Consider the following 12,815-nt stretch of genomic DNA (forward strand, 5'->3'; position numbering starts at 1 on the left):
TAGGCAGTCTAGAGCCTCCCTGATTGCTATGACTTTCGCTTGAAAGACACTGAGCCATATAGATACATTGTAGTCATAAATGTAGAAAAGTTTATTGCGCAATTAACTGCATACAATATTTGTTACAAAATTAATCATAATACTGTGAAAAATACATATCGTTTCTCAAATTCTTGAATACCGAGCTAAAAATATAAAACTTTATTGCTAAAATTTTTACATTTCCTTGATGACCTGCTCTGGAAGAGTCCTATTCAAGAGAAAAATAAGACTTTCCCAGAGCAGATCCTTAGGTATACAAGAAAAATAATTATTTATCCATGTTTTAGAGGTTGAAAAACGCTAATTAAATACAAATTAGAGAAAAGCATAAAGTTTACAGTTTCTAACTATTTAACTCAGTATTTAAGAAACTTAAATGAATTATCCATTTTTTCAATTCTATATTAATAATGTTTACGATATCTGAAAGTCTCCTTAAATACTACTTGTAGTTTTTTTTACAACAAGTTAAATGGACTGAGTCCTCAAGAAACTTAAATAATTTATCCATCTGTTCAATGAGTATCAAATATATAGTAAGTGTATAGCATGAGGATATGTACAAATATCTGGGTTTTCTCTTGAATACAAATTACCTGACCAGGGCAGGTCGTCAGAGAAATGCTGGTTGTCAATATTTGTACTGTCTAGATTGGGAAACGCTATAGATAAGGTCTTACGGCTAAGACGATATGGTTTGACCAATGCTAAAGTCTCATACTTTTCAAATTTAACATTTTACGTTTTAAACTAAAATTAATTTTTACGATTTACAAAAGGGTTTAAGAAATTTAATCTTGAGTCTTTAACTTGTCGAAAGCAGCATCGTTATCCTTCTCATTTTTATGTAAACGAGCACGTTTGACTCCAGAGATTGCTTTCTTTTGTGGTTTCTGTGAAAATAAAAAAGCGCCGAGCTCGTTTCAAACAGTTTTGCAGAGAAAAAAATATACCAATTGAAGAATACATACCACCTTTGGAGGGGGTAGCTCGCTATCGCTGAGAAAGTCCGAGGAATCGGATATGGCTTCAATACGTCGGTTTAGTGCAAAACGTTTTCTTGAAGGAGCAGCTTCAATAACCAGCTGCGATTCAGTGATGGATGGGTTTGGTTCCGGTCTTACAACTCTCACACTGTTAACAGACTGCTCAAACACACTGCCAATTCGGTTCATCTTGAATTTCAGCTCAGCTATGATGGCCTGCGAACAGAATAGTGGCTATCACTTATGTCACATGTACTCGTACATGATTGAGAACTCTAGCTTACATCCTTTTTGCGTTCCAATTCGGTGTTTTCGTTTTCCTTGCTGTTTAGCTCCATTTGCAGACTGGCCAGCTTTGTCTGCAAAGAGTATACATTTTCAGATTTTTTGCACATTGCAAGCCACTGGGACCATTATGTTGTACCTGTAGGATGCCCGTTTGCGACCGTAGTTCCAGTTCAAAGTTGGACTTAGCTGTCGCTAATTCATTGGCCATTTCTTCATGTTCGCCGAGTAGCTGATGTACGTTATTACTCAGTGCGTCTCTCTCAGCCTCCAAACTGGTGATATGCTGCTGAAGCCCATCAATTTGACCCTGAAGTTGCTCCAGTTTAGCTTGAAGTGTGTTGATGTTCTCTTTGTAGTTCTGCTCATCATCCTGGAGCTGCGATGCCAAGGCCTGGTTTTGTTTAGTTAGTTCGTTTAACTTTGCCACCGCATCGTTTAATTCGTCTTGCAAACTATGAGTTTTCTTTTGATGTTCGCTGGCCAGTTGTTTATTGCCGAGTTCCTGCTTCTGACAAAGCACCTCGCTCTCATTGAGCCTGCCTTGGAGATCGGAGAGCCTGACGTGTATGTCATTTACTTCTTGTTCGTTCCGCTTGGATAGCTCGCCGCAGGCCAGATTCTGCTGCTCCAGTTCATATTTTAGTCGTGAGACAGTGGCCTGAAAAATCAGAATGTAGAATAAAGGGGAAGTCAAAATTTGAATTTTCCTTACCTCGAGCTCATCCTTTTGTTGCTTTAATTCCTTGGCAAGTTTAGTCTTTTCAATGGCAAACGCTACTGCGGTTTGGTCGTTTTGCTGTATCAAATCATTATTGGAAACATTTAATTGGTCCCTTGCAGCCTCCACTTGGCTTAGGTAGTCTTTCAAAGTGGTAAGGTTTCGGTGATTTTCCTCGTTCTCTGCTTTAGCTGCTGAGATTTGGTTTCGTTGAAGCTCGAGTTGATTTTTGAGTGTGTCATTGCACTGCTGAAGACCGCGACAGAGCTCTTCCTTTTCCATCAGCTGGCCCTGAATGTGCGATATATTCAGGTTGTACTCTTTTACCTGCAACTCGCTGCGATTGACCAGATCGGCCTGTGCTAGAGTCTGGTTTTGGATCTCTGTTTCCAGCTCTGAAATCCTAATCTGTAAGAGAGAATCAATATTAAAGACACCCACACTGTCGGACACAAATAAATGTACCTCGTTGAGCGTATTTTGGGCAGCGAACTGTTCCTCCATATTCTGCATAGCGTTATAAGACTCCGCCTTTTCCTTAACGTGCTCTAAAAGCTGTGACTGCATCTTTTGCAAATCGGCCGTTAGCTGCTCATTAGTTTGGGCCATAGCATCGACCTGGGCACTAATATCGAGGTAGTTATCCTGCACGGTCTTGACCTGAAAGCAGATCGATAGAGGATCGATGTTTAGACGGGATAATTGGACTATATATTTGGATTCCTCTACCTCGGACTCCAATTCATCATTTCGCGACTGCTTCAAAGTAATTTCTGCTTTTAGCTGATTGATTGTAGCTTTGATCTTGGTTTGCTCTTCGTCATAGTGTGTCTCGCAGTGGGTGTACTTCTGAAGTACAGTTATGTATTTTTCATTGAGTTGCTTGTAATTCCCTTTCAGCCCTTCTAGCGCTTTCGTTAGTTCCTTCAGCTCCTGTTCCGCGTTACTCAATCTAAGAAAGAAACTTGGCTTTAAACAAATACATTGGGAGTGTACGCGCAGGCACATACTGTACTTTTAGATGATCATTTTCAGCTTTCGTTTCCATATAAGCTTTCGTTTTCTTATGCATTTTCTTTGCAATCTCCATGTTATTACGTTTAATGTTTTCAACCGCTTTACAATGTCCACTCAGGAAGGACTGGAGCAAACGGGAGGGTTGTGGTGTATTCGCATCGTCAGAATCGTCATCAAAACAAGTTGTGGATTGCTTGAGGAAACCTTGTTCGGGGCCTTGATTTCTTCCATTAAAATTGTTTTTATTCGGCATTTTCCTGAAAAAAGTTGTGATCAAAGCGGCGCTGTGAAAAATTGCAACCTGCGTATGTACGAATGTATTAGTGCACGCTGCACAGACGCCATATTTGCGAATCCGCCATAGAATTGGCTTAAAGCACGAGCTAGACATGTTCTTATTGCATAAACTTTACCCAGTGTACTTACGCAACTTTTAAAATGGTTATTCGCAATATTCTTTGAAGATAACAGTGGTGTTTTTCACAGAAAATAGGAAAAATTGGACGAGGAAAAGCAAAAAGCAACGGTCAATGTAGAGTTCAGTGTGACCGCGGATACCGATGGAAAAATGAACTTAGCCCACTGAAACCCCATTTATTTAAACAGGATAGCCACTTGAGTTGAACCGCGGAATATAGTTCCAATAACAATAATAATAATTCTTCTTGTAGACCCATCCTATCCTTCAACTCAAAACACCACTGTTATCTTCAAAGAACATTGCGAATAACCATTTTAAAAGTTGCGTAGGTATACGAAAATATAAAATAGGAACAATTTTACGAATTGGCAAAGCAAAAAGCAACGGTCAGTGTGACCGCGGATACCGATGGAAAAATGAACTTAGCCCACTGAAACCCCATTTATTTAAACAGGATAGCCACTTGAGTTAAACCGCGGAATATAGTTCCAATAACAATAATAATAATTCTTCTTGTAGACCCATCCTATCCTTCAACTCAAAACACCACTGTTATCTCAAAGAATCTCCAATAGCAACGGTCAGTGTGACCGCGGATACCGATGGAAAAATGAACTTAGCCCACTGAAACCCCATTTATTTAAACAGGATATCCACTTGAGTTGAACCGCGGAATATAGTTCCAATAACAATAATAATAATTCTTCTTGTAGACCCATCCTATCCTTCATCTCAAAACACCACTGTTATCTTCAAAGAATATTGCGAATAACAATTTTAAAAGTTGCGTAAGTATACGAAAATATAAAATAGGAAAAATTGTACGAATTGGCAAAGCAAAAAGCAACGGTCAGTGTGACCGCGGATACCGATGGAAAAATGAACTTATCCCACTGAAACCCCATTTATTTAAACAGGATAGCCACTTGAGTTAAACCGCGGAATATAGTTCCAATAACAATAATAATAATTCTTCTTGTAGACCCATCCTATCCTTCAACTCAAAACACCACTGTTATCTCAAAGAATCTCCAATAGCAACGGTCAGTGTGACCGCGGATACCGATGGAAAAACGAACTTAGCCCACTGAAACCCCATTTATTTAAACAGGATAGCCACTTGAGTAAAACCGCGGAATATAGTTCCAATAACAATAATAATAATTCTTCTTGTAGACCCATCCTATCCTTCAACTCAAAACACCACTGTTATCTTCAAAGAACATTGCGAATAACCATTTTAAAAGTTGCGTAAGTATACGAAAATATAAAATAGGAACAATTTTACGAATTGGCAAAGCAAAAAGCAACGGTCAATATAGAGATCAGTGTGACCGCGGATACCGATGGAAAAACGAACTTAGCCCACTGAAACCCCATTTATTTAAACAGGATAGCCACTTGAGTAAAACCGCGGAATATAGTTCCAATAACACTAATAATAATTCTTCTTGTAGACCCATCCGATCCTTCATCTCAAAACACCACTGTTATCTTCGTTTATGAAATTAAGCGTGTTAGCAGCACCATGGTATGACAATAACAGGTACAGCTGGATGGTACGGTAGTCCACATTTAGCTGATCCAAGCTATTCGATTTGTAAATGTTCTATTTATCTAAAGTCTAAGTCTAAATACAACTAAAATTTTAATGAAAAAGATTTAATTTGATAGATAATTCCCAACGATTGCCAAATAGTTGTCCATACCCCTCTACAGTTTTGCGATAGCCAGGACCAATTTGGTAAGTTAGCGTTGCCATAGGTTACAGGGTATGTTAGGCGCAACATGGACTCCGTTAAATTTGAAAGAGGATTCAAAAAGCGGAATTAATCATTCGCTGATATATAATCTACAACAGTCACATTCAAGTAATTTTAAGAATGAAAAAATAGCGTCTGATGCGTCCCCTCCGGTTCAACGATTTTCTTTGTTAAAGATATTAAACGTTTTTGCAGAATTGTATTGTGTAACAGGCGTATATTTCTTAAAGGTATGTGGTAGAAGGAAAAAATTAATACAGCTTTTTAAATGGCAAGGTGCACGCGGGCGGAGGTACGTACATCAGCAAGAAAGATGCAAAAACAAAAATTGATTCCATCAATTAAACAAAGCACAGATAATAACCAATCCAATTGCATTAAATCTTTAAACAATTCAAAATAGAACGAAAAAAAAAATAGTAAAGAAAACAAAAAATGTACCCTGCAAAAATATCATTTTCCTCCACTCCCTGCTGCATTCCATTTATATACTAGTGTCTATGTTTATAGCTAATGTGAATGATATAGGATGATCCGTCTATTTGCGAGCAAACACCTGCTCCTTGAAGCGCAATGCCGACAGCATGGCGGGATTGTGCGTGACGACCTTTCCGCCTTCTTTCGGCGGCTGCTGCTGCTGCTTGGACTTCTTGTGAGAGCCGGCCGGGACGCGCTGCACGCGGAATTTTCGGTTTGGCGGCGAGTCTGGCTCCTCGCGGAAATACTTCTGCTTGGGCGTGGCGGGCTCCACGCGCATAATGCCCGAGCGTGTCTTAACCAGCTCGATGAGCGGCTCTGGAGCATCGTCCATGGTAACAGTCACGTAGCCAGCATTGGTTTTGATGCGGTTGACGACTGTCGACTTGTTGTGGTTCTCCTCATCGGAGCTTTTTACTGGTGACACCAGCTGTGTCTTCAGCAAAGCCTTCTTCTGCTTCTTAGTCCCCTTTGCCGGTTTTTTAGCTTCCATCGGCGGCTGCGGTGACAATTTGCGGAGCAACGAACGCGGCTGTGGAGGAATGGTCGATGCTCATTAGTATCTAAAGGCCTGTAGGAGGTTCCCAACTTGATTCTCACCTCTTTAATGGCCACTGGCTGCGGCGCCAACAAGTTAACGGCGTGACTGACAGCGTTACGGGCTGCCTGCAGACGCTTCAATTCCTTCTTGAGCGGCAGCGGTTTGGTGGCCTCACGAATGTCTGTGTCAGTCGAGTCGACCGATTTAAAAACAGCCTCCGAAACAGTTGGTTTTGGTTTGTTATGTTTCCTGCCCGCTGCAACTTGCTGTTGAGGATGTGGAGAAGAAGGAGTAAGTTTCAGAGGAAATGAAAGAAAATGCAGCCTTACCAGTTTCTTTTGTTCCAGCTTGGCCTCGTTGGCTCTCTGTAGGATGGAGGCGCAAACGTCCAAATAGTGGTCAGTATTCTTCGACCACTTTTCAAAAGTCTGAGTCTTCTCTGCTTCCTTCTTCGATGGATCCTCTGTCGATGGCATCTCCTCATCCATCTCTTGATCTTTGGGCTGTTGCAGCCCCTCCGACTGTTCTTCCTGCTTCTTAGGGGACTCCTCTTTGGGTATGTCAGGCGACTCTGCGGGAGGCATGTCCTCTTCCATTGATCCCGATGACTCATCGTGCTCGTTTTTGGCCCGTTTGTGCTCCTGACGAACTTCCATGACCTCCAGTTCCTCGGCCGCGCCTGAGAAACTCTTGGACAGGCGTTTGCGCTTTGCCTGATGAACCTTGCGCTCGGCCATCATTTCGACAAAGGACTGAGAGGGACAGAAGTCCCGCTCACTGCGACGCTGCAGCTTGGGCTCCTTGGCGGCCATTTCGGGGCTGGGCATGTACAGCGATTGACGGCGTGACTTCTGGAGCGGATTGAACATAGTTTTGAGATGCGTCAGGTCGCTGGAGGCCAGTTCGGCCAAGAGGGCTTCTTCGTCGTTGACCTTTTGCTTCTGGTGTGCAATGGATGAGAATTTGTTGCTTGAAGAAGGCTCTTCGTCTTCGTCTTCGTCCTCGTTCTCGGCATCGTTATCGTTATCATTGTCGTTTTGCTCTTCCCCAACGTCTTCGTCGGAGTCTAATACTTCATAGATACTCTTGTTGGTTGCCGCTGTTTGTGGATCATCTTTGTTGTCAGATTCAGAGTCCACATCCATGATAGTCATGTCCAGGCGTGAAGCTGTCTTGTTCAAGCACTCCGACTTGTTGATCTCGTTAAGGAAGAGTTTGCGCGAGTTCTCGAGCTCTGTTTCAGAGGTCGAATAATGCTCCTGGCTGCCAATTAAGTTCTGGGCGGCTTCGCTCAGTTTGCTGGCATTGGAAGAGCAGTTGCTCTGATTTGTTGGCCTCTCCGAGTGCTTCTCCTCTTCATCTTCCTGACGCTGCTGATTTTCCCCGTTCTCCTTTTCTTCCTCCTGCTTGTTCTCTGCCTGCTCCTCTTCATCGCTGGAATCCATAACTATGATGCGGGCACGGTGTTTCTTGCCCTTCGGAGACATCTCTTCGAGGGACTCAGCCTCCAGCTCATTGGAGGAGTAACGTAGCTCTACAACGTCAGAAGTATCCGACACAATAAAGGAATCATTGCTAATGGACTCGTCCTCGTAGGACCCATCGGTGTCTTGGCTGCCCACGGATTCGCCTTCGTCGACAATCTCATTTTCCTCGATCTCGCGTTGCTCCGAGCAGTCCATCGAGTCACCCGACTTGTAATCAGCAGGCGCTTCCTCCGCCTCGTTTTCAACGAATTCGCACAAGAATTCTTCCTCATCATCCTCATCCTCATCGTCGCTGTTCAGGCGGAGTCCGCTTGAAACCTTCTTGGGGGGCGTGGGCTGGGGTTTGGCCTTGGCAGCCTTCTTTAAATCTTTTTCTCTGTTTTCGGCCTCCACCTGGGCCCAAGGCTTAAGGCAATCAATGCGAGCCGGGGCCGGCTTCAACAGGCTAATGGAAGCCTCTCGGTCGTCGCTCTGTAAGGGTGTGGAGCTGTTGCGTGCCTTTATAGAGGCCACCTTCAGAGGGGTCTCCGTCTTCAGAGGAGTATATTTCTTCAGAGGGGTCTCCATCTTCCGAAGAGTACCTGACTGCAAAGGGGTATCCATCTTCAGATGAGTATCTTTCATCAAAGAGGTATCCGTCTTCAGAGGAGTATCTTTCTTCAGAGGAGTATCTGTCTTCGAAGGTGTATCCGCCTTCCGACGAGTAACTGTCTTTAAAGGGGTATCTTTCATCAAAGGGGTATCCGTCTTCAGAGGAGTATCTTTCTTCAGAGGGGTCTCCATCTTCAGAGGAGTACGTATCTTCGAAGGGGTATCCGTCTTCAGAGAATTATCTTTCATCAAAGGGGTATCTGCCTTCAAAGGGGTCTCCGTTTTCAGGGGAGTATCTGTCTTCAGAAGCTTATGGGCCCTCATTACCGATTTCTCCAACAAGAAAGAAGATGGGTTCTTGTTACGGGACGGAGTCTTCGGGAACTTAACCTTTTCGTCATCAGCGTCTTCCGAGTCGCTATCGAAGGCTACAGACTTTTTGGAATCCACGCTGCCCGATGCCACTAGGCGCGTCTTGATGCCAGGGGTCAGATCTGGCAGCTGAACGTTGTCGATGATCTTCATTCCGATGCTTGGACGATTCCACTGGGGCTTCTCCTCCTCGTCCTCAGCCATCACTTCAAGCACTTCAGAGGAGTCCAGAGATTTATGTGGCAAATCTTTATCTTTATCTGGAATTTCAAGGTCTTCGTCCACTTCCATGGCCATGTCCTTGAAAGTCGAATTGTTGTTATTTTCAATTGGCTCCAAATCGGGCGGCTGCATTTCATCTCGTGGCTCCAAATCGGGAGGCTGCATTTCATCTCGTGGCTCATCCTCCATTGCCAACTTCTTGAGGGCTGAGGTGCTGCTGTTTTGTGGTTCTGGATCTGGTGAGGCTGGAGATTCCATGGGCAACGTGGTGCTATTTTCTGGCTCTGGATCTGGTGAGGCTGAAGATTCAAAAACTTCGTCTGAAGTAATCGATTTGGAATCCGCCTCAATCTCGACCTCAGCGTTTTGCTCTTTGTCTGCCCATCCGCTGTTCTGCTGCTCATCTGGGATTTCGAATGTTTCTATGTCTTTGTCGACTTCCTCCAATAAATCTATTGTGGAACGTCTCTTCGCTTTCACTTCCTCGGCAGCTTGCTTGGTTTCTGCCTTGGACATTTCATCTGCAAGTGACTCAACCTGTGCTTCCATTTTCTGTGGAGAGCCGCTGGTCCCCTGCGTCATATCCTCCGAAACGCTTTCTGTAGACTCCGACTCTAGCGATTTCGTGAGAGTTTCCGACACCCATGATACATCCTTATCTTTTTCAGCGGCAGCTACAGCCGGCGTCGAAAGATTCTCGACCCTAGCTGGCAACTTTGATCGGCCGCGGCTCAAATGTTTATTCTTGTTGTCTGTTGGCGACACATTTTCGAAATCAACAACTGCTTTCGCCCCAATTGGCTGTTCTTCGACGGAAAGGCTCGGATCGGATTGCAGTTTCTCATCCAAAACCGGCTGTGGTGTGTTATTGGCTGAACGGTAGGCAGCTGGAGGGGTCTGCGACATGGAACGCGTGACCCGTTTCTCGTCTGTTGGCGAAGACTGCGCCAGTGCGAAGCTCGAGTTTTTGGATCGAGTCTGTTCTTCATCTTCTGGCTCAAGTTCCTCTTTTACGGGCAACTGCTTGCGCACAGATCGAGTCGCCTTGGCTGGGGTGCGAGCCGTTCTCTTAACAGACGCCGGAGTGATCGGCTCCGGAGTTTCACCGCGTACCAACGAAGCACGCGTGGTTCGGGTGGGAGTAGGCCCTTCTGTGGCGGAATTCAATCGTGTTCTGCGTGTGGGGCGAGGCGAGGCTGTGCCTTAAAGGTGCGAACAGGATGTCTAAGCTACGGGAAATGTTCGTCAATTCTCACACTTACCACGATCGGATGCCGTGTCCAGCAACGGTGTTCCGGGGCGACTGTCAGTGTCCAGAGCAGACAAGCGGCGTGTGCGCGCACGGGTCACTAGAGGGAAGTAGGATTTCGAAGTATTATAATTGGAAGAATCTGCCAAGGAACGTGTTTATTTGCTGCAGGTGAGCCACATGCAGGCCTGCAATGCCGCCGAAAATGGCTACCGGTCCCGTTGCTTTAAAACATATCAAACGGTGTTGGCATTTCCTCACACAACAGAACCGCTGTCTGATTAGAACTCAGGTTTGTCAATTGTAAAACATGTTACCACTTACCTCGCACTCCCTCTTTTTTCTCCATAATGTCTTCCATTGGCCGGCGACGCTAAGTTGGGATAATAAATTTAAGAAGGCCTACTTTAATTGCAATTACTAACAAAATCTAACAAAAACGATGCCGCGCGGACGCTTGCTGGTGACAAAATGTACATGTGCCGACTGAAGGAATTTGGCCACACTACGCGCATTTCGATGCTGCGGCGTTAAATTTGAAAAGAGATTTAAATGTTAACACGTTTACCACTAAGGTGACGAGCGACTGTCGCCTTAAGCGACTGAGCAACGTTCGCTCACCTGCTTCCTGCAGAACTCCATCTTCAACTTCAGAACTTACTTTTATGGATTACGTTTTCCGCCAAAACGTTTCGTTTTTAAGGGACAAAATTAACATGTGCGCCCTCAGAAATATACTGTCTCGTTTTCAAAATATACCGTAAATATACCGATAAAAAAAGGATTTTGGCCACACTACATGCATTTAGATCGCATCAATGCTGCGGCCGTTAAGTTTGAAGAGATTTAAATGGTGTGATGGTGTAAAGTGGCTAAGGCCTTAATCAACTGAGCGACGGTCGCTCACCTACTTTCTGATCAACTATTTCGCTTATAACAATTTATAATTACCAAATTGATCGTAATTTGTGCTTTTCACGCTTTTAACTCTAATTCACTTCCACGAGGACAGTAATTTTTAAGCAACCGGATTTATTTTGTATTCTGTACTTCCCGAACTTTTAAATAAGACTGTTTTTAAAATATTTCTGACTTAACATTTAAAACATATTTTGCTTGGCCAAGTCTGGATTAAACTGACTATTGTACTTCTGAACAATCTTTGGCGTTGGCGCCGGCGTGCTGGCTGCAATGGCGGGCACCGCAGCTTTTGGTAGTGCAAACAAGGCCTCGGATCGTTGCCGCTCAGAAGCTTCCCGACGCAGTCGCTCCTTGCGCAGCCTCTCCAGCTTCTCCCGCTTGTGCCGCTCCGCAGCCAGGGCCAATTCTTTCGACTCCTTTACACTTTTGTGGCTTTTCTGTTTCTTGTTCTTATGTTTTTTGCTCTCCTTGCTGCCTTTTTTATCCTTCCTGCCCTTTTTCGATTTGTGGGCTGAATGTGTGGGAGAGCGTTCCGCCAGAGAATTCGGGGTCGGCGACGGCGACGACGTTCGTTCTGCTTTTCTTTTGGGAGCTCGTTTCGGCGCTTTCTTCTCCGGTGGTATCAGGGCATTTATCAGTGTAAGCGGGTCGTGGGATAGCTTCTGCTTGAGGTGAATTTCAGTGGCAGTGTGGTCTTCGCGCCTTGGCCGCTTGGGAGCCACCTCGTACCAACTGCGAGTTTTCAGTGCCTCGTTGGTGTCTTGGCCCAGATACGTGAGGTATCCAATCTGCTTCTCATACTTTTCCTGCTCCTCCTTTTGCTCCTTTTCCAGATCCTTATTTGTGGTCTTCACGTGTGTCTTGTAGTCCGCAAACAGATCCACGCCACTCGATTCGCCAGGGGTGGGGGCGGCTGCATCTTCGGACCGGACGGGAACTGTGGCTTTCTCCGGGAGACCCGATTGGCGGCGCAGGAAATTGATGCGGGCCTCGCTTTCCTAAATGATCGGATGATTTAATTTATATGAACAAGGCCATATAACCGACTACTTACAGCCAACTCCAACTTTTCCTGGCGCTTGCGGTCCTCTGCTTCAGCGGCGGCTTCATCCCGGCGCACGCGGGCTATGTTGTCTTTGGTGCGCACATGCCAGCTACGAACAGCATTACACTTAATTTGTCAATAGTTACATTAATTAGCTCACCGTTTCTTTGGTAAAATATTCATTTGGAATATTGAATGCGATATTGTAAGAAACAACAGTTCGCTGTGAATAGCAGGCCCAGGGCTGGATATGTACTGAAATTCCAACTAAATAAAATACATATGTTTAGTAGCGCCGCTGCTATACTCATAGTTAATAGTTCATATTTATTTAGGCACACAAAAATTAGCTGACAAACCAAAAACATATTTAGTACCTTATTTTTGAAATCTTGCGACCGCGTTTCCGATTGAATTGCGATTTTGATTGCGATTGTCAATTAGCAAGCACCACGGCGAATGGCAACACATCTGTCAGAAGTAGAAGGGGCAGCAGATTTTTGTCCCAAGAGCAAAAGTAATTTGGAATATTTGAATGCGATATGTAACAACAACAGTTCGCTGTGAATAGCAGGCCCAGGGCTGGATATGTACTGAAATTCCAACTAAATAAAATACATATGTTTAGTAGCGCCGCTGCTATACTCATAGTTAATAGTTCATATTTATTTAGGC

General features: G+C 44.3%; 3 protein-coding genes across 4 annotated transcripts; all 3 read right to left on the reverse strand.

Annotated features, from left to right (window-relative positions):
- Window positions 1-178: 178 nt before the first annotated feature.
- On the reverse strand, window positions 179-3,618 carry LOC108157442 (putative leucine-rich repeat-containing protein DDB_G0290503). Its single transcript, XM_017289498.2, has 9 exons — window positions 3,478-3,618; window positions 3,045-3,308; window positions 2,764-2,986; window positions 2,500-2,694; window positions 2,029-2,442; window positions 1,453-1,974; window positions 1,313-1,387; window positions 1,014-1,244; window positions 179-935 (listed from the first exon to the last, which is right to left on the reverse strand). The coding sequence occupies exons 2-9, from the start codon at window positions 3,302-3,304 to the stop codon at window positions 834-836; spliced, it is 2,022 nt and encodes a 673-aa protein (XP_017144987.2). The 5' UTR covers window positions 3,305-3,308; window positions 3,478-3,618; the 3' UTR covers window positions 179-833.
- A 1,814-nt stretch (window positions 3,619-5,432) lies between these two features.
- On the reverse strand, window positions 5,433-10,831 carry LOC108154833 (protein slender lobes). Of its 2 annotated transcripts, none has more exons than XM_017285246.1 (6): window positions 10,796-10,831; window positions 10,499-10,547; window positions 10,188-10,274; window positions 6,583-10,127; window positions 6,313-6,519; window positions 5,433-6,244 (listed from the first exon to the last, which is right to left on the reverse strand). In XM_017285246.1, exons 1-6 carry the CDS (start codon window positions 10,814-10,816, stop codon window positions 5,774-5,776), a joined length of 4,380 nt encoding a protein of 1,459 aa, XP_017140735.1. In that variant the 5' UTR covers window positions 10,817-10,831; the 3' UTR covers window positions 5,433-5,773. The 2 variants fall into 2 exon arrangements, with proteins under 2 accessions (XP_017140735.1, XP_017140736.1); XM_017285247.1 differs by having other exon boundaries at window positions 10,743-10,815.
- Window positions 10,832-11,186: 355 nt separating this feature from the next.
- Window positions 11,187-12,613, reverse strand: LOC108154834 (leukocyte receptor cluster member 1). The gene is made up of 4 exons (XM_017285248.2): window positions 12,518-12,613; window positions 12,301-12,407; window positions 12,150-12,249; window positions 11,187-12,093 (listed from the first exon to the last, which is right to left on the reverse strand). Exons 2-4 carry the CDS (start codon window positions 12,321-12,323, stop codon window positions 11,275-11,277), a joined length of 942 nt encoding a protein of 313 aa, XP_017140737.2. The 5' UTR covers window positions 12,324-12,407; window positions 12,518-12,613; the 3' UTR covers window positions 11,187-11,274.
- Window positions 12,614-12,815: the final 202 nt, after the last annotated feature.

This window comes from Drosophila miranda, chromosome 2 (assembly GCF_003369915.1).
Source record: "Drosophila miranda strain MSH22 chromosome 2, D.miranda_PacBio2.1, whole genome shotgun sequence".
NCBI classification, from domain to species: Eukaryota; Metazoa; Arthropoda; class Insecta; order Diptera; family Drosophilidae; genus Drosophila; species Drosophila miranda.